Source organism: Sander vitreus, chromosome 1 (genome assembly GCF_031162955.1).
Source record: "Sander vitreus isolate 19-12246 chromosome 1, sanVit1, whole genome shotgun sequence".
Classification (NCBI taxonomy): domain Eukaryota; kingdom Metazoa; phylum Chordata; class Actinopteri; order Perciformes; family Percidae; genus Sander; species Sander vitreus.
This window is the reverse complement of record NC_135855.1, coordinates 33940255-33960902: the sequence shown is the minus strand read 5'-3', so window position 1 is coordinate 33960902 and position 20648 is coordinate 33940255. Positions and strand designations below refer to the sequence as shown.

The window sequence follows — 20648 nt, the reverse complement described above, 5'->3', positions numbered from 1 at the left end:
TCTGACCAAGTAGGTAGTTTTTGCCATTTGCATTCGCACTGGCCAAGTGGCCATAGGAACTGACCTTTTGTTATTATAACACAGCCATCTAACCACCACATGCGGGAAAGGGAAAAGACCCTGCCCTAAAGTAGGAGCTGAAAGAGTTACAGGAACTGCGGTCAGAGTACTTAATAATCCCCAAATCGGTCCAGTCGGAACACGAGAAAAAAAGGGTTCTAGGAACGTTATGTTCTAGGAACTGCAAAAATCCCTCCGGTCGGAAAGCGGCTACTAATGGGAAATAATGGGGGAACTGTTATGGGTAACAGTTTGAATTGCTTTTTGTTTCAGAGAGTGTTGAATTGATTGATTGAATGTATTGTTTGAAGATTTAATGTATACTCATGAGTACATAACACATAGATTTTAGTCTCTAGTCTTTAGTATTTTGACTCAATCCAGAAAATACTTGCTATGCTAGACTCTAGCATAGAGCATCACTTGTGGATTTATGAATCCACAAGTGAAAATAACCCCCAACAAATGCAAATGCTCAGTTTTTTTTTTAAAGAAAATGACTTAGCGTATTAAAAAAGTATAAATATATATTCATGAGCCACTCAATACGTTGTTGCAGCAGTCTTACTGAAACAGCTATTTTGTATAATATTTGTTTCTGTTTCTGTATTTATTGTTTATTCGTATATGTTTAATATGTTTGTTTGTGTGTATGAACCAATCACCAAGGCAAATTCCACGAAGGGTAATTACTGTGGCAATAAACTCCTTTCCAGCCTTGTTCAGTCGAGTCCTGCTCTGCTCTAATATCAGCGTCTGATGTCTGTAGTATACCTATAGCATGTTCAAGGGCCCCCTGATTCTTTCAGGGTCCCCTCCCCCCGCATAGTAACGTCCACTGTGACAGCTCCACACATCAGCAACATAACAGAGGTTAGATGTGTGACATATATCACCTAAAACTACAACCCCCGGGTGCGTCCAACATCACAAAATAAGAAATATTATGTCACTTCTTAACTACAACTTAAATTAGCTGTCATACATGTGACTCACACCTGTTGACTGTGTGCCTATGTTTCAGCAATATTATTATCAGCATCATTATAATTGATACATGTGAAAAGGGACATCTTGATACAAAATTACACTGGACAATTGTCATTGGGGTAAAATCTTACTATATTTGCTTAATAGCATTGTTAAAACTTCTCATTTAACCTGTACACATTTAGCTTCTTCAACGTGGCAAGTGTTCAGTGAAGGTCAAAACAGACTCACATTCTAAATAGCAAGGTCCTTTTACATGCAAAGCCTCACAGCTAAAAGCTGAAAGTTTGGGTGGTGTCATCCATTTTAGTCTGTGGTCCAACAAGGTCTCCAACTTAACGTTATTGAAAATGTTGAGGTATGAAAGCATCACACAAAATGAATGAGATGCTCATCTGTCCTGCAGGATGCAGGAGTTTTGTTGTTCCAAAATAATTAAATCACCAAAAAGGAATTGACACGCAGCAAATCTAAGGCTTTTGTGGTCCCTAGAGGTGTGGGGCCTGTGGCAGTTACCCACTTTGTCCAATTGGGGGAATGTGAAATAAAGCTATTAATTCCTACTGGAGAGCAGGTACATATATAATCAGTTATTGTTATTATGACTAAGCGTCAGGGGAGAGAACCATAGACAGTATATAAGAGAACTGGGGTCCCTGGGCCTGTCTGGGCTACTGGATCTAAGTGGACCACCAGAGCATGATGGACCAGAGGGATAGAGGCGGGAGCTCACTCTTTGTACCGCCCTTTATTTGGTTTACACCCAATCACGTTAAAGCTGAGCATGCAGCCAATGCGGATTGGCCTGTCGTTCAGCTGAGGGGAAGCAGTGGCACAGCCAACAGCACTGCAGGCTGGTGTGACCAGGCTCAGATATGAACTCCTTGGAACAGGCCGAAGGTAACCAAGACAGAAATGAAATAACCACATTGTAATTAACTGCTGATTTGTTTCAGCCTCATAGCTACAATCACCAAAATAATTCAAAACAAACGTCTTAAAATGAGATTACATAGTTAGATGCAACGTTGAGTTAGCTAGCTGGCTAGTCTGTTTACGACACTTAGCATGTTTGCTAGCTATTAGCTAGCTAACGTTAACACATATTCCGTTATTATGTTTGTTATTTTCTATTGTCATGATATATAGATAGCTAGGTTTTACCAGCAGCCAGTATGACATAATCGGTGAATTTGTCGCAAACGTTTTGGATATTTAACCGGCTTATTCAGTCACGTTATGATCCTGTCTTCGCTTCAGTTTAAAGTTAGCTACATACATGCAGTAACCACTAACGTTAGATACAAAGTGACACGAACCTAGGAGTTGAGGCTGACATTAGTTATGTTTAGTGATGGGCGAATGAAGCCACAGGAAGCTTTTGGGCTTTCTTTCTTTTCTGACGTCAAAGAAGCTTCGGGGCTGCAAACACAGACACCTCCTGTGATTTATGAATATTTTTAGTCTCATATGTGGAATAAAAGTTCAACAACAATGTATGGAAACTTCAGAGGAGTGAAACAAGCTTCGGTATCATCCGCCCATCTCTAGCTAGTTATGTTAAGATTCTGTATAAATCATCACTTCACTAAAAAGCGGATGTTGCTAGGTCATACAGCTATGATATTAAGTCCAAACACAGTGCGTTTCATTGGGCCTATTTTTGTTTCAGACCTGAAGGCCTTTGAGAGAAGATTGACAGAGTATGTCTCCTGTTTGCAACCTGCAACAGGCAGGTGGAGAAGTAAGTACCTGTTAATGGTTGTTGTCAAAACCATGGCAGAGAAGATGTAGTGATACCTTTTTTATTTATTTGCCCAACCCTATGTATTTCTGTTCATTGACTTCAACCTTACATTTGATAGCCATCAAACAAAAGAATCATTTGAAGCCATCACTCACTCAGTAAATAGAGGGTTTTCACCGACGTCACGTTCTGGGCGGTAAGCTGGATGCGCTGCCATATTGGAGGCACTCGGTGTAAACAACTGAATGGAGTATTGTGCACTTTGGATACTTTAATACTTTATGTCTAAACAACAGAAGAGCTCATCAAAACACGTCCAAGATGCAAAGGCATGGAAGGACTTGGACCACAAAAAAAGGGCGCGATATTTTGAGAAATTACAGTTTACTGGCGGTGCAGATGCCCTACAAGTTGGCTTCCTCTTCTTGGATCCATGGCGACCCGGTGATTCTTCCTTCAGTTGCATATCCCGATATAGTCAACTACCTGGTTTTCTCGCCGAGCCCATACACAGCGGAAGACCTTAAATCCTACAAAAGTTTGGAGGCTTATAACCAGATGGTGTGTGGATGGGTGAGGGAGACGCAGTACCAAGTCATTAACGACCGTTGTGTTGTGAAGGCCAAAGTAAGTAATGCAGTAACGTCTTTAATCAACCTAACCTTAACTGTATGATATCATTGTGATACTCCAGGTGTAGCCAAGTGACTCTCAATAGTTTTTATTTTTATTTCAAAGACCGCACAAGACAGTTTTCCTTCGTAGATCCTGGTTGAGCTTTGCCAACCACAAGCGCCTCCTTTCCTCTGATAACTTCTGGCATTCCTCTCCCTGGTTTTTAATAACTTTTGGAAGTCGATAATATTCCAAATGTTTTTCTCGGTCTGACCTATTGGTACACCTTAAAACACAGCAATAATTAACCATTTTCCTTGACGCCGTTCGGGATCTACTTCAGTGCCTGTGCTGTGTTGTGATGCAGAGTACCTCCAACATGGCGACTTCGGGTGTGATGACGCGTCGTGAAAACCCTCTATACAGAAGTTGGTGCAGACGTAATCACAGGTTAAAGACCTGTAACCTGTTATCACCAACATTGAGCAAAGAGACTTAGAATATATATTTATTTGGTAAAACATGGTTCATGTTGTTTCACTGGGTGCCATTTTCCTGTCTTGTTTCAGTGATTCTGATAGTTGTGTCTGTCTGTACGGCTACTGGAGCTTGGAACTGGTTAATAGACCCGGACACACAGAAGGTACGTATGAGTGCAAAGACATGTCTAGTTGTGTAATTTCTGGCTTAAAGGGAAACTCCACCATCACAAAGAGAATATACATTGTGCTATTATTGACCACTATGACAACAATATAACGGCGATACACATAATTGTCGTCCTAACACAGGAACTACAGCATTGAGACATAAATTTGAGGTGGTGGTGATGGCGCAGTGGATATAACAAATGCCTTTGGTGTGGGAGATTTGGGTTCGATTCCCACTGCGATACATCAACCAACGTGTCCCTGAGCAGGACACTTAACCCCTAATTGCTCCAGAGGTGTGCAACCTCTGATATATAGCAATTGTAAGTCGCTTTTGATAAAAGCATCAGCTAAATGACATGTAATGTAATCTTAAGTTGACTATTTTTTTCAGTATGTCCAAGGACACAGACTCTGTAAACTAATAGATTATTTAGTAAATGGGATATTAGAATTTTAATATGAAGGCCTACAGCTGTGAATGTACATATACAGTATAACTAATCCAGGGTTCAGGTACCGAATTATAAATAAACTCAATTTCAGACTACAGAGAAAGCTGAGCCATTGTGTAGTGAAAGTATTCAAGCGTTTTGAGTGGAGCTGTTTTTCTTACACCTTCATATCAGAATTGACTGTACCTCCCTAAAGTTCCACTTTCCAGTCTGTACTTGGTCTTTTTCGCTCATAGCACCACCATGAAATAGCAGATTTTTGAGGGTAGAAGCACACTACAGGGGCGAGTAACCACCATTCCACACCCCCCACACACACACACACAATCAGCCACATTATGAGCAGATCGTTCATGCTATCAGTCCAAATGCAGTTTGATGTTTGCTTCCGTTGTTGTTGTTGTTTGCTTGTTTTGTTTCATTCTAATTGTTAATTTATGAATTGCTGATTATTATTATTAATCTTAGCTGTGATTGGTTACCACGCTGAGCTTTTCTGAGCGCAGTTGATTTATTTTAGCTTTGCCCTCCACACCGCCTGCCCGTCTCTTGCCTGGCAGCCATCTCATTATGCTCCTCGCGACCGATTTGCTGCTCATCGTTGAAACATGCTCGCTGCGTACAGTGCGTTTCTCCCCTGGGTCGTCTGAACTTTGGAGATGTCTCTTTCTGTCTCGTCTGATGAAACGCGAGGACATAGAAGCTGTACTTTTAAGCCAGATCTCTGGAGCGTTATGCTAGTCCTTCGCTAGGGTTGCACGATATGAGGAAAATATCTAATTGCGATTATTTTGACTGATATTGCGATTGCAATATGATTCACAATATTGAAGGGAATGATCCTGTTTGTATCATTATCCTCATTTTCATTGACTAATTAACTAACTAATTAACTAAAAATTTAAATGTGGGATTTTCTTCTTTTTTTTTTTTTGTGAGGATCTGTGCCAAACAAAGATGTTTTCTTTAGGATAGGATTTGTAGGCCGGTACGTCTCTGCAGCACCACAATACTTCATTCAGAACAGTTTGACCCATATTTTGCCTTTAACAAATATTGCGCCCCTCTGCGATTTGGATATCGCACTAGTCCATATTGCGATTTCGATACAATTGCGATTAATTGTGCAGCCCTATCCTTTGCACATTAGAATGATAGGATTTGGGTTGGAAAAAATGTGCAGTGACCCTTTTAAAGACAGACGTACTCAGACCCGCAAACTGAACTAGTTTAAAGTTTCTCTTTTAACTCCCAAATTGATTAGCCCCTGTTGCATAACCACATTTCTCATGGGACCCAAAAAAATGTTCTACTACAATTGATTTCCCTTAGCTCACTGTAGATGAGTTCTGTAAAAGTTTTGTTTTGGACTTAATCATTTCTGTTGCTTTTGTTCTGCAGGTGTCTTTCTTTTCATCACTGTGGAATCATCCCTTCTTCACCATCAGCTGCATCACTCTTATAGCTCTCTTCTTCGCTGGGATACACAAACGAGTTGTGGCACCATCAATGTATCCTTTTGTCTGTTGCAGTTAATATGTTTTATCAGATTTATAATTCCAGCATCGGCACTGACCTCGCACATCCAGTCTCAGCCATTGACAGGAAAGGGTAGTTATTTGGGGCCCTGTTTTTAAAACCGATTCATCCTTGTTTTAAGTTTTTGGCTTAAAAGTTCAAATCTTTGACCTTTGCCCCTTCAGTATCGCTGCCCGCTGTCGGACAGTTTTAGCAGAATACAACATGTCCTGCGACGACGTGAGTTTACAAATCTCGTTGACGATGTGATCTGTAGTCTGCTCCGACGATCTTGTATTTTAGAAAAATTGGCAACACTCGTGTTATTTCTGTCTTTTCACAGACGGGGAAACTTATTCTCAAGCCACGACCGAACATCCAGTAACCACAAGCTTGAGTGGGGCGGTCAGCTGTACCTGGTCTTTGTTTATATAGCCACCGATCACTCAGTGTCTTGAGTCCTTTGGGTGGTCTGAACAGCACTGAGACAGACATTGTCATGATGATGGAAATGCATTTGGAAGAAAGAAGAAATGACCTGATAGGGCCTTTTTAACAGTGTCACTGTTCTGATGTCAGGATTGAAGACAAGAGTTCAGTTGTGTTTATTTCTAATGTTGAGCATGTATTTTAACTAAATGTTTCTATTTTTAAAATGATTTACCTAATAAATACTTCAGATGTGAAACTGTCTCATATGTTGTGTCTTATTACACATAAACCCTGTGTCTGTTATTGGTTTTTAAATTACTAACTTCTCGAGACGGGTTTACGTTCGTGTTTTAGCGTTTTCCGTGGCTTTGCGACAGCTTCTCTGCTTTCTGTTAGGAACGACCACTTTACGACAGGGAACAGTCTTCCACATGGCCTCCAACGAGGCCGGAGCTGGACTGTGTGTTTGAGGTTCGGTCGCTAAGCCCGAGTGTAGAAGGGGGAAAAAAAAAAAAAAACGTTACATGCGTAGTTAGCACTTTAATAGAGACAGAAATGGGTAAAAGTAAAACCACTAAATTTAAACGTCCGCAGTTCAACGCAGTTGGATTGCCGGTGAATGCTGTGAAGGAACTGGACGCTGAGGAAGAAGAGCACGGTGATGATAGTTGCCCAGCTGCGGAGTTACTGGAGAAAGTATGATCATTATTATATTACTAAAATGACTCTCTGTTTAGCTGCTTTCTTGTTATGTCCTTGCATAGTGGCTAGGCATGTAAACATTGCAATGGAACATTAAACGGGGAGATATTATTATTATTATTATTATCCCTTATTGGTTTAGTTGATCTCGAGTTTAGTTCACTGATTAGGATTACCCTGAATGTGTGATTTCACCCTAAATACTCTTATTGAGGCTGTTAAGTTATTAAGAATGATTGCTGATATTAACTTTTTCAGTCTCAATGAACCTATGTATGCTTATATAATGCCAGATTTGCTGTCTTATGAGTACTCTACAGGTGGTCTGAAACAGGTGACTTTATATAGTTAGTGTCATGTTTTGTATACAGTTGCAGAGTCCCAGTGCAGATGTGCGAGAGTTTGCATGTGCCAGCATTTCTCGGGTGGTGCAGCAGAGTCAGACCATCCCAGGCTTCCTCCAGAGGGATGCTGTGAGGCGCCTCGGGCCCATGCTGCTGGACAGCAGCCTGGCTGTCAGGGAGACTGCCACTGGAGCACTCAGGTGAGTCAACATACTGCAGTGGTGTGGTGTGGAGTGCACCAACAAAGCCACATCTGGTTGTTTGGGAAACGGGGCCCAAAACAACTTGTGGCAACTACACACAGCTCCTGCAAGGGACCTTAATCTTTAATAAACGCACGCAAGAGTGGCAGACCAATCGCTTTCAACAGGTCAGTCTGAGAAAGGGAGATCATACTAAATGGAGGCTACTGTGGCAGGTGGAGAGAGGCTGAGTTTGTGATCCTGACCTAGGTGAAGCACAGTGTGTTGATGTCTGTAAATACAGATACCCTCTGATAGGAGGAGTAGGGTAAAACAAGATAACTTGACACATGGGCGTCTTCAGTGTGTCAAGTCCTTATGTTTTACCCTTGGAACATGCAAACTTTCAAGTGTTTGCGTCACCACATTATTACTACTTTTTCATCTGCATTATTTTATAGTTGTTGTGATATGACAAACTGGAAGTTTATCAAGTTGACAACAAGAATCAGGGTTATATATATATATAACCCTGAGTCCTACACCCCCCTTATTAACATTCAATAGAAACACCAAGAGGGAACAGTGGGAACACATCACACAACAGGGAAATAAAAAAATATAAATAAGACAAAAAAAAGAGGGGGCAGCTCGTGTGTGTGTGCGCGTCTACAGTATGCACTTATTAGAAAGTTTAATTATTCTTGTAACTATATGCTCTGGATACAATTTCTTCCATTTTTCTATTTGATTTCTGACTGTTAAGAGTGAGTTTTTCCATGCCCAGTGTTTGTTCTATTGTCTTGTACCATGCTTGAAGATCTGGGGATTTGGCTTATTGCAGGGTCATATTTTGTAGATGATTATAAACCGGTTCAACAGCAGTCTTTAGGTATTATATAATCTGTGCAACTACCCTATAATTTTATATTTGGACAGCTCGAAAATGTTGGCAAAGACAATACAATACTTTTTTCAGTGATGCCAAACCATCTAATGATCCACGTATTTTGAGACTCACAGCCATCATCTTTAGTTTAAGTGTTGTACAAGGTACAATCTTGGCATACACATACTATAGGTGCCATTTTCTTTTTTTACTTTGACTTAAAACCTCAAGGGAAAATAAATATGGTAACAGAAATAGCCTGTAGCAGCTAAAGAAAATAAACAAAACAGTATGTAAGTAACACAGTGGAGGAACAGGAAAGGTTCAGTGAAATGCAGAGCACATTATTTCAGTTTTTCTCTCTCCACACTTTGAGAAAGATCACATTCAGTGTGGTATCCATACAACCTTATGGGTGTGTGGTACAGAAGTATTCATGTTCATGTTCTACAGGGGGCGCCATGCTACAAAAAAGGTTCTATCTGTAAGAAGAAAAAAAGCTGCTGTTAGGTTTTTGTGATTTGATGGCTCAAGTTATTACTGTCTGATGACATATTGTATACAATCATACACTGTATTCTGTTTTTTTATTTATGTGTGAATCTGATCACACTCACATGTTACATTTGTTTCACCCTACCCCAAACGACTGTCCCTACACAGCACTCATCGTCATCGCCCTCTTCACAGTCGTTTTTTTGTATCAGAGTACGACCTTAACACCCGTCCTGACTATTGTCCTCCAGTAAACCTTTAATCAGACCTGTTGACTGTTGGAGCAGAAGATGCAAGAACATTTTCTGTGTGAACAGACAAAGTTTTATCTTATATACTGGATATCAATATAAGATAGTCACTCTCAGGCAGTGGTGGAATGTATCTAAGTACATTTACTCAAGTACAAATGTGAGGTACTTGTACTTTACTTGAGTCCTTTCTTTTCATGCCCCTCTCTACTTCTACGCCACTACATATAGAGACAAATATTGTACTTTTTCCTCCACTACATTAATCTGACAGCTTTAGTTACTACTTACTTTACAAATTAAGGTTTTTGCACACAAAACACATGTAGTTTATAAAATACAATGTTTTTTTAATAACTACCCAACAATATGTAGCCCCATAAGTACAGCTGTTGAAATGATCAGCTGATTAAACACTCAGTTGGTTGATGGAACTGTTTGGATTGTTTCCAGCTTCCCAAATGTCTGGAATGTTCCTGCATAGAGTACTTTTACTTTTAATACTTTATTTTTAAAGATTATTTTTTTGGGCATTTTTAGGCCTTTATTTTCACAGGACAGATGAAGACATGAAAGGGGAGAGAGAGAGAGGGGGAATGACATGCAGCAAAGGGCCGCAGGTCGGAGTCGAACCCACGGCCACTGCGTCGAGGAGTAAACCTCTATATATGTGCGCCTACTCTACCAACTGAGCTAACCCGGGCCACTGAATAATATTTTCAATGCAGGACTTTTACTTGTAGAAGAGTTTTTACAATGTGGTGTTAGTACTTTTACTTAAGTAAAGGATCTGAATACTTTTTCCAGCACTTCTCTCAGGACACCCCCGGGCTATCCCTCTCATACACCCCCGCACAAGCGCACACACAAACGGCATCTACGACAGCCAATCTCCTCCGACTGAACGATGAGTGTGTGTCTCTCCCTGACAGGAATCTGAGTGCATGTGGCGGTCAGGAGGTGTGCGAGGACATGGTAAAGCACGACGTCATGACTCCATTGACAGCACTGCTTAGAGAGGTGAGACACCGCCGCCGCTTTTAGCCCACCCCATCACTTCAGTTCCTCTTCATCAGCAGCACGCTACCACATGCTCAGCAATTAGGTGTCCTTCCAGAGCAAAGACAGTCACAGTTAGAGACGATCGCTGTCGCTGCACCTACTCTCAAACACATTGACTTCTGGCGTCGGATCCAAGCTCACTGTAGACCAGTGGGCGAGATCAATAGGTGTCTCGAGCCATAAACGGTAATGAACTGAAGTCATTTTAAATGTGATTCTCCCCACACACACACACACACACACACACACTTTTTCAGACTGAGCTATATTTTCATTATATTGAGTTAACACTTTGAACATCTTAAGGTTCAAAAGTTGATACCTGATCACTCGTGGTTTTGTTGTCACCTGCAGCACAGCGATTGTTTTCTTTTCAGAGCTGTGCTGGTTTTGAGAGCGATGCTGTGCCAATGAAAGACCAGAAGAATGCAGTGGAGGATGTTGCCAATGAGGCTGTGAACCTATTGTGGAATCTGTGGTAAGCCGAGAGGTTGCGCAAGCTGGTTGACGCCAGTGTGTTTCTGACCTTTTTGTTTTTCAAGAGATGTTGTACTGAGCAAACGCACACCCTACAACTCATTCCATCGTTGCATGCAGTTTCTTCCCTGGGAGCTGCCCTGAATCAGTCGTCTGAGTCGTCTACTCTTGGCTAGCTAGTATCTCATGAGACTAGTTGGTGTCTACTGCCTATGTAAAGATTCACCATCATCATTATATATATATATATACTTCGCCCCACTTAGATTTTCTTCGCCAGTCCAGAAAATTGCACTCTTATGGCGCTTTTCCATTACGTGGTACCTGCTCGCCTCGCCTCTACTCGCCTTTTTTGGTTTTCCAGTACGAAAAAAAGTCCCTGGTACCTGCTAACAGGTACTTTTTTTAGTACCACCAGGCGATGCGAGTCGAGCAGGTACCATGTAATGGAAAAACGCCATTAGTTCATCTTATAGTCCCAAGCCCACTTTTTGACACTGTTGCTGGCTGCCATTATCTGTCATTAATCACGCAAAGATGATGCTTGATGTCTGTCTGTGTACATTTGTTAATTGTCTTACATCCGTCCGTCACATTGTGTTGTCCTTTCAGCGAGAGCAGCAGCCAGTCGCTGTCTGTGTTCAACAAATCGGGTCTCCTGGATATGGTTGTCCAGTGTCTGGAGAGACACCCACACAACATGGAACTGGCCATTTCTGCTGGTAGGTCTAATCAATATACTGTTAATTTGTAGTCATTTTTGATTCATAAAGATGTGTGTACATCCTCGCTGGCCAAGATATATTATTCATGACGAACCCAAATATCACGACAGGACATACAGAGTTCCATTCCTGCCGGTACACGTCCTGTTGCCATAAAAGTGAATGTACCTCCAAGCAGCACTGACATTTAGATCCCCACTAACTATTAACGGTTCATTGTGGAGTTCTGGACCTCTAATAGTACCAATAATTTTTGGTGTCTTGCATGGGCAAGAGGACGCATATGCATATATAGGCGGGTTGGTGCAATCCACTATTCCTGCCAGTGGTTTCACATTATTCCTGTGATCGAAAGGTGGCGTTAAGAGAGAGAGAGAGAGAGGAGAAAAGCAAGCAAGCAAGCAAGGGAGGGAGACTGCCCATTAAACCTCTTTTCTGTTCCCCCTCTCTGTGATCACCTATACTGCGTTTAAATGCAGCTGAATTCACAATATAGTTGTTCCCATTTTTTGATGTAAATTCCAAACACTAAACTCATGGCCGCACGTTGCATATGATATTGCATGATTATTATTGTTAATATTCATAGATATTATGTGTGGACGTTTCAACCTTTTTGTTGTGATGACAATGTGTAAATAAAGCTTCCACACCCAGCTCTGTAACGTGTGAACTGGTCATTGACATAACACCCATTGCAAATGTCCTGTAATAGCTATTACTACGGTGGCCGACAGGGGCAAACGCCCTGCAACTTAAGAAAACACACGCAAATACACACAACACAACCAAATACATAAACGCACTGCAAATACACACAACGCAACCAAATACATAAACGCACTGCAAATACGCACAACGCAACCAAATACATAAACGCGCTGCAAATATGAAACGATGCAAAAAGAAAAGCACGCAAACCCAGAAAACCGCTAAGTGGAACAGCTTGATTTTCGATCGCACGGAGAGAGAACGCTGCCTTTTTATTAGAGTTGGGTATGGCTGCAGCCTGGAGAACTCCATAGACTGTATATTAAATTCTTCTTCTTATTATTATTAATATACAGTCTATGCTCCCGTCTCATGCCCTCCCGGCTGGTGCCGTCCCCGAGCTTCGGCTTTTCAAAATAAAAGCTCACGTCTGGTCCCTATGTCTTCGTACTTTGGTGTGTTGGATGTTTGTGAACTAAACAGTACGGCAATCATGCTAATGAATACAATAACCTTTTCAGCAGATGTCTTACTTACAACACGTTGGAGTTAGCAAAGCAGTTTTGTGTTTATATGTGCGAGCGGGATTTATTCAGTTTGATAAATCCCACGGTAAATTGGCTGGTTTACTAAACAGGGAGGGACTATAAATCCTGTCTGTTTTTTGTATTTCAAGAGCGAATTGCTCCACAATATGAATACAGATTGATCACTTATTTTGTTGGTAACCGTTGTTGTATAATCACAATATTACACTTGAGGAGGCCTATACTTCAGTAATGCGCCTTTCGGACCTCGAAATTAAACCCTCTCATGTAATATGGCTTAAACAAACGTCAACGTTAAACGCTGATGCAGTTTTAAATGTTTTATTACCACGAGTTTACAGACGTATCTGCTGATTGAGTTTCACCTGAGCCGAGACACACCCACCAAGCAAGAGAAAACATATCTCAAACATAGACTTAATATTTACAGTCTATGCAGTTTCTCTTTCTCTCTCTCTCTCCCTTCCTCCCTCCCTCTCCCCGTGAGGTCGAAAATCCAGCTGTTCCACTAAGCTGCTCCCCCTAGAGGTTTGGAGAACTTCCGTTGTGTAATCTGGATGCTGCGTTTTTTTTGTTGCATTTGTTTTCTGGGTTTGCGTGCTTTTCTTTTTGCATCGTTTCATATTTGCAGTGCATTTATGTATTTGGTTGTGTTGTGTGTATTTGCAGCGCGTTTGCTGAATGCTGCACATGTGTTGTCAAATTAATAAAGTTGTTTTCTTAATTTGCTTGTGTTTTGTCTATTTGCGTGTGTTTTCTTAAGTTGCAGGGCGTTTGCCCCTGTCGGCTACCGTATATTACTATACAGAAACTGTCCTTTCAAATAGGTCTTTCTCTTTTTTTTTTTTTTTGCTTGACAGTAAGGCCTTAGTCAAGCCTGACCTCTAACTAAGTGTGTTTTGTAAGTCTCTCTTCTTTGTGCTTGGCCAGCCCACTGTTTGCACACTGTGACTGAGGATAACCCAGAGCTGCTATGTAGCATTAACACCGCTGTGCTTGGAGTCGTGGAGAACGTGCTGCTGACATCTCAGCCAGGCATGACACACACTCTCCTCAGGACATTGGCTGCAGGTACAATTTGTCTTTTTTAAAATTCAAAACTGTAACTTGCTACCATTAAGTGACAATGAAAGGTCCTCTGTGGACAGAAGTTGCTTATACATTTAAGGAACAAAAGGAGGAGGAACTGCGGTCGATAAATACTGTGACTGTAATGTTTTTATACCCCTTCCTGGGCTCTCAGTCTGCCTGCTCTTATCACTCAGGGACCCTGTGGAACATGAAGGGCAGTTTGCCTGCTGCCCGTCAGGCCCAGACCCTCAACGCTGTGTTGGCCACCTTGTCACAGTGCCTGGATCTGGACACAGGTACACTGATACCTGAACTCAGACAGGCAGAAGAGGGGCGTCACAGACACACACCAGCAGCGGCAGACATAGAAGACCAAGCTGCAGGAGAGCTCGCTGTGGCGGAGATGGACGAGGAGGAGGAAGCACCTCAACGCAAGAGGAATGGAAAAGCTGTGACAGTTGATAACGACTTCTCTGACCTTTTGCCTGTAAGTGGTGTCTCATATAGTACTCTATATGTTGCTATTCCTCTTTTATGCATACATCCGGTTGTGAGCCCTTCTGGCCATACAAGTTGACCTTTCAAACACAGTGAATCCCACTCATCAGAGAGATTATGAACTGTGTGTCACCGTCAGTTGCATGCTTCTTCATGTATGTTTATGTAATACTGTATGTATATGTAAAAGCTGTTTGTCCCATACATCATCATCAGCTTTTTAAAACTGTTGTACAAGCTTTCCCCCTGCTACAATATATTGTAGGATATATATTGGATAGAATGCATGATGGGTATCAAGATGAGGTGTACACGAAGCTACGACGCAGCCATGACACAACAACTTTGGAGGCCTGCTATTGGCTGATTCAGTGCTTGAGGGTGGGCGTTTTGGATAGACATGATTGTAGTCTGTGATTTTACATTGGGTACTTTTTGCTAGCTTTTAAGTCAAGTTAAGGGCCATTCTGAACTGAAGACCAGAATAGAAATGTATACATATAGTCCAGATTTTTTTCCAAGGACAAAATTTGGGCACTTTAAAATTCAAATGAAATGCTGTGTCTCCCCAGTTTACATGTAACAGCTATCTAATTTTCATTAAAAACATAATTGACGAAAATGGATTGTCAAGGCTCTTCTAGGTCAGTTATAAATGCTGTAAAGTTGAGGATGTGACATGTTCGGCAGTCGGTGTTTATGGCGACAAACTGATCTAGTTTTGTGTTGTCGGAGGAGCATGTTAATGCCAGTTGAAGATGTGGCGTACGAGTCACCCTGGAGTGCGAGCCAGACTGACAGAGCAGACAAACTGTCTGATTCGGGGGGGAGAGATTGGGGACACCCGGCGAGGTTCAGCTGGGAACCAGCTTTTGGCTTCCACCACGCTGACAGTTTCCAGAGCTGACGTTATCGAGACAGAGCTGTCCCTCTCGTCTCAGTCACAGACAGAGCCCTTAGGATTGCCGGTGACATTCACGGTGACGTTCCAAAATGCCCTGTAATATTGTAGGTTACGCAATGGGGTTATCTCGATCCAAGCTTTGGTTTAGCTAGGTTAGCAGTGTAATTATACAGTCATGGAAAGCATTTGTCTGTCACAACACTGCTAAACAAACCCACACACACACACACACACACACACACACACACACACACACAGACACACAGACAGACCTAACAAACCTAATTTTCCCTTCAAAAGTGACACGCTCGAAGCAGGTTTCACTTCACATCACAGTTCAAAAAGTGCACGTGGACAGTAGAAATACTTCTCTTCTTTGTGGAGAGCAGCTGAACTCTGGGTGACTGGGTGATAACAGTGCAAACAGTCATCGTTTTGGTACGATGTTGACTCACATGGCTGCTTGTTTTTGTCCAGAGGGACAAGGAGGAGCTGAGGGAGGCGACGGCCTTGCTGACAGCCCAGCAAACGTCCTTAGAGATCATCGTCAACATGTGCTGCTCAGACGGTGAGTGTTGTGGGCACAGACAGCAGTGCTGACCCCAGGCACTGTTTTTTATCAACATTATTCCCTGTCACACTGTGATGGCATATCGGAAAGGCTATTTTAACAAGAAATGAGTTCATTTGAGTGTCTAGAAATAGGGTGTGTCTTGTTTCCCTGATCCCTTCTATGTATGTGTCTGTTAAGACCCTTCTGACGACGAGTGGGAGGAGGAGTCGAGCAGTGATGAAAGCGACATGGGTCCGGATGGCCTTTGTGATGGAGTGTCCAATCTTATGTCTCCACTGTGTTTGTCAGCTGAGGTTCACGGGGCCTTAATCAACCACAGCATCCCTGAGAAGGCAAATACCTTGTCTACCTTATCAAAAACACCTCATATCGGCGTCGGCCAATAGCTATAAGAAATGAGGAGTTCGTCGCAATGTCAGAATGTTTAGACAAGCATGTGAATGTAATTATATAAATAAAAAACTATAATTAAAACCCCTAAAATATGGTTCAGATTATGCGGTGAACCCCACCCATCTTCTACCCCAGTCTGAACAGACCAAAGGACTTAGCTGTGCAGTTTAATAGAGATCTCTCTCTTTCCTACCCTGGAAAGTTCTCGCGAGAGCACAATTTGAATTTGCTCAGCGAGTCACTCTGGCAATGAGTAATGATGCTCATTACCCATGCCCTTGTAGCCGAGCTGCACCAATCACATCGGTGTATCTGATATCGGCGGGCCAGAGGCGAGCTAAACGGATAACGACAGCGCTGCGACGTCGAAGTTCAGAATCAGTCAGTTAACATTGGTCGTAGTGTTATCCAATTGCGTGCAGTGATATTTTCAAATGCATGCGTGGTGCCGCCCCTCGAGTTGGGCCATTTTCATTACTCATAGCCAGACCCTTAATCTTTCAGATTTGGGTCTGGATTTCCAGGCTATCTCTTTTATGAATCCACACTAAATGGGTATAAAGATGATTGTAGGTATATCTCTTTTTTTTTTTTTCTTTTGACTTAAGGTCCTCAAAAAGACCGAGTTCCCCAGAAAGGAAGCCATGGATGTGTGCCATCAGAATCCCTCCTGGAGAGGCCTGATGAAAAAGTAATCCTCACACTTCTCATCTTTTCTTCAACCTAACTGTCCGTTCATAATGTGTTTTACAGTATCTTTATATTATATGCATTTTGTTGGGAGTGGGTTTTATGTTCTTCCACACTGATTTACCCTTGAAGAAGCCTCACTCCTCTATGACAAAAGCCATCTGTTTTCTTTTATCCTTTAGGATACAGCGTGTGCAGTCCCGGGCGCTGACGTGCCTCCATAGCATCCTCTCCACCATGGACGCCGAATCTCTGGGAGGGGCGGCCGCCCTGCAGGGAGCAGCACAGCACCTGTCCACGCTGGTTTTTGGTGCAGCAGGTCTCACATTAATGTCATATTGTAATACAGCACATAAGTCATAAGACATGTTTTTCACTAAAACACACACGGATATAGGCAAAATACTAACTCCAGTAACTTTGATTCCAGGTTTGGAAACCAAATTGTGGTGAAACGTGAAAACCCACTGTATAATCATGTAGACAAATGTGTGTATTCCTGGAATGATCAGTTGCAGCAGTATAGAGTTGCACTGTTCAAGCATGTATCTGTTCAGTGAGTAGAATTTACTTTCTCACGTTTCAGAGATACCCAAAGATGAGGAGTTCCTAGAGGCCGTCATCAGCGCCATGCGGTCTCTTTTGCAGATGATTGCCTCCAAAAATATCTCCCAGGTACAGAATACACCCCAGCTTTAGCCTTTCCTTTGGTGATTTCAAACATCTGCATTGGCAGGTCATTTGAAAGGGTTACTCTGGCAATTTAATAATCTTCCGTAAAGTTGTGGGTCTCACAAGAGACAGAATAACTAAAAAGAATGATCACAGTGTCTGCAGCAGATTTTAGTCCCAAGTATGGGTCTAGTTGAAAAAGAATGATGGGTCCTACATTTCCCATAATGCAACTCAAAAGCATCTTTAGTTAGACGTATCCTGCCTGGTAAATGTGCCCACCTTTCAAACACCACACCTCTAGTTTGTGATGCAGGGTGGTGACCTCATCAGGGGGTTACTTTCTTTTTAGACTTTGGAAAGCACACATTATGACTGTTTTTACAAGCCGTGTAATGGGGGGGGGGACTCCTTTTAACCTACGTCCATGTTTGTTAACAGTGTCGACTGAATTAAATACAGTGCAGAATAAATACAGAGGTAACATAGAAGAAAAATCTACTGCCAGTTCACACTAAACACTGTTGACCGTGTGTGGTTGTTTTTGTTTTTGTTAGTGTATGACCCCCCAGCAGCTGATGAGCCTGAGCGAAGCAGCCACCCGCTGCGATGTTGTCAGTGTAAGGGTCAATGCCGTCGCCATTCTGGGCATCACTGGCAGCACACTGGCCAAAGAGAGGGGCACTGCTGAAACCCTTCAGGTATAGTCTTTCTCTCTTTTCTACTCTTGGAATATTTGTTCTCCCTCTAAGTAACTTTGCTCCCGCAGATGATTGGAAACGCCTTACTTCAAGTTGCCACAAGGGATGCTGACCTGGTTGTGAACGGAGAAGCCCTGGACGCCTTGTTTGATGTTTTTGCAGATGGAGACGAGGCGGAGACAGCTGCCAAAAACATCCAGTTACTACCTGCACTGAAGGCACTTCAACCCGTCTTTAAGGCCAAGGTACCAGACACTTATTTCTTCTTACTGAACACTGTTCTTGTTGATTTTTCACAATTTCCAAATGTGTTTGCAGGATTATTAACCCATCCCTCCCACTGCTTAACATTTAGTTTTCTCTCACTTGTATTGCTTGCAATGGGAATACAGATTTTAATAAACCATAATGTCCCCTTGTATTAAAAAATAAACAAGAATACACACTTTCTTATCTTTCCTATAAGGTGTGACATTTTTATTTTTTACATTTTTAATCATACATTTTCTTTTTCTATTAGATTCGTAAAGAAGGAAAAGGCAAGTACAGCCCCCAGCAGCTGTGTGTGCTTGACAACATCAAAGTCAACCTGAGAAGATTTATTGGTTATCTGGAGAAGGTGGTGAAAAAATAACGCCTTGACACTGCAGACAGTTGAAGCTGTATGGTTTGGACATGCTAGCAGGAGCATAGAACGAAACAGAATGTGGTTGTGAAACAACCAAGTATTTATTATGTTGGTAGTCAACCATTTGTTTTTGCTTGGTTTCAATGTTCATATTCTCTAAATAATGATTACCTATTTTACTTGGTGATGTGAAAGTTTATTTGTTGTGAAGAAAGATGGAGTGAAATCTGATATTAGTCATTAGTTACTGCAAGTTGCAGTAAAGTTAGGTTTTTATGTTTGCTCCCTTAGTTGATAAATATCCCCCAAAATGCTTGTCAGACTTGAATTTGTCTAATTCCATGCCCCATAGTAACTTTTTTCAGAGAGTTTTGACTTGTGTGCCCTTAATTTTGTCCCATGTTTCAATGGGCCAAACATTGAAGTTAGCAGTTCTGCTACAAGGGGTGGGAGGCAGAGCTATTCTACATTACAGGCCCTTTATACTGTATGAAGGATTGTAGTATCAGCTAAGTAATGAAAAAGAGAAGATTTTGTATGTGTATTATGGATATTGTGTAATAGAAAATCATAATTTTGTTAAGGATGAATTTGACATGTTTAAAGAGAAAGGGGGAAGACTACATCATTTCAGTTACTTACTAAGCTGAAAGGGTTTGGTACGCTCACTGCCAAGGTTGTGATAACATTAAAATCTATTGAGACAGACGTATTACCCTTAAGACATACACATATTCTCTACCTCTGCCTCTGAGCTTCCGCCACCTCACATTTCTTAGCATTAATTGTGCTCAATGGTGTTTTTTTTTTTTGCCTTCAACGTCGCCTTCCCTGGCGGCAACCCTAAACATAACCATTGCCGCGCTGCCTGGGAGGAGACGTTGGGGGCAAAAAACACCAAAGACCATTAATTGCACACCGCCAGGCACCACTCTTCTGCATGGATGTGGTATTTCTGTGAACTGCAACTCACCATGGCAGCCAACGTTCTGCTAAAAACATTCTTCTCAGTAACATTGTAAAGTAATTTCCCACTGTGAGATTAGATTGGGTCCTGCTAACACCAATAACAATAATGGTCAATCAGCATCCACAATTGCTGTTCTCCGGTTCTACACAACTGGACAGCTAACCCTAACCTGAACCACAGTTTATCATGCTTTGAGTTGGTGACAAAGTAAACTCATTGGCCCTAATTAATGCAGTAAATGGTGAAGATTAAATGAATTCCATTGACCTAAATGTCAGAATGAACTTTCTGATAGATAGTTCTTACGTTGTAAGAATCAGGGCACAGTTTCTGTGGTTTCCCATGACTTTTCAAGGAAATGTTAATAAAATTGTTTATCACTGATAAAAAAAATAAAATAATTCAAAGATACATTTGAGGGAGATTATGTCTTTGGGCTGTGCATGAATGCCTTTTTTGAAATAAATCTTGATTTCTTATATTATTTGAGTGTTTTCCTTTGCATCAAATGAACAATCTCTGGACTGGACTAGTATATCTGGAATTCCTAATCTTCTACCAAATGTCCTAGTCAGTAAAAAGGTAGCTAAACTATGACAGCTACTGAACAGTATTTATGTGTGATGGTAAATATCACTACTACTACATACAGTATAAGGAAGGGTATTTTAAAATAAAATAAACAAGACAACAG

General features: G+C 41.6%; 2 protein-coding genes across 2 annotated transcripts; both read left to right on the top strand.

Moving 5' to 3' along the window:
- Window positions 1-1841: 1841 nt before the first annotated feature.
- On the top strand, window positions 1842-6723 carry cnep1r1 (CTD nuclear envelope phosphatase 1 regulatory subunit 1). Its single transcript, XM_078253148.1, has 6 exons — window positions 1842-1950; window positions 2723-2794; window positions 3982-4055; window positions 5919-6028; window positions 6221-6275; window positions 6379-6723. The coding sequence occupies exons 1-6, from the start codon at window positions 1926-1928 to the stop codon at window positions 6418-6420; spliced, it is 378 nt and encodes a 125-aa protein (XP_078109274.1). The 5' UTR covers window positions 1842-1925; the 3' UTR covers window positions 6421-6723.
- Window positions 6724-6870: 147 nt separating this feature from the next.
- On the top strand, window positions 6871-20438 carry heatr3 (HEAT repeat containing 3). Its single transcript, XM_078253136.1, has 15 exons — window positions 6871-7163; window positions 7541-7713; window positions 10263-10350; window positions 10770-10870; window positions 11482-11591; window positions 13784-13924; window positions 14119-14411; window positions 15804-15894; window positions 16078-16232; window positions 16902-16984; window positions 17166-17302; window positions 17570-17658; window positions 18213-18356; window positions 18425-18601; window positions 18877-20438. The coding sequence occupies exons 1-15, from the start codon at window positions 7023-7025 to the stop codon at window positions 18988-18990; spliced, it is 2037 nt and encodes a 678-aa protein (XP_078109262.1). The 5' UTR covers window positions 6871-7022; the 3' UTR covers window positions 18991-20438.
- The last annotated feature ends 210 nt before the right edge of the window (window positions 20439-20648 follow it).

Excerpts from the sequence above, each read along its gene's own strand:
- cnep1r1 (XM_078253148.1), top strand. The coding sequence starts at position 1,926 with ATGAACTCCTTGGAACAGGCCGAAG. Across the intron at positions 2,795-3,981 it reads TGCAACAGGCAGGTGGAGAA|TGATTCTGATAGTTGTGTCT; the intron begins GTAAGTACCTGT and ends GTCTTGTTTCAG. Across the intron at positions 6,276-6,378 it reads ACAACATGTCCTGCGACGAC|ACGGGGAAACTTATTCTCAA; the intron begins GTGAGTTTACAA and ends GTCTTTTCACAG.
- heatr3 (XM_078253136.1), top strand. The coding sequence starts at position 7,023 with ATGGGTAAAAGTAAAACCACTAAATTTAAACGTCCGCAGTTCAACGCA. Across the intron at positions 11,592-13,783 it reads GGAACTGGCCATTTCTGCTG|CCCACTGTTTGCACACTGTG; the intron begins GTAGGTCTAATC and ends GTGCTTGGCCAG. Across the intron at positions 18,357-18,424 it reads GCACTGCTGAAACCCTTCAG|ATGATTGGAAACGCCTTACT; the intron begins GTATAGTCTTTC and ends TTGCTCCCGCAG.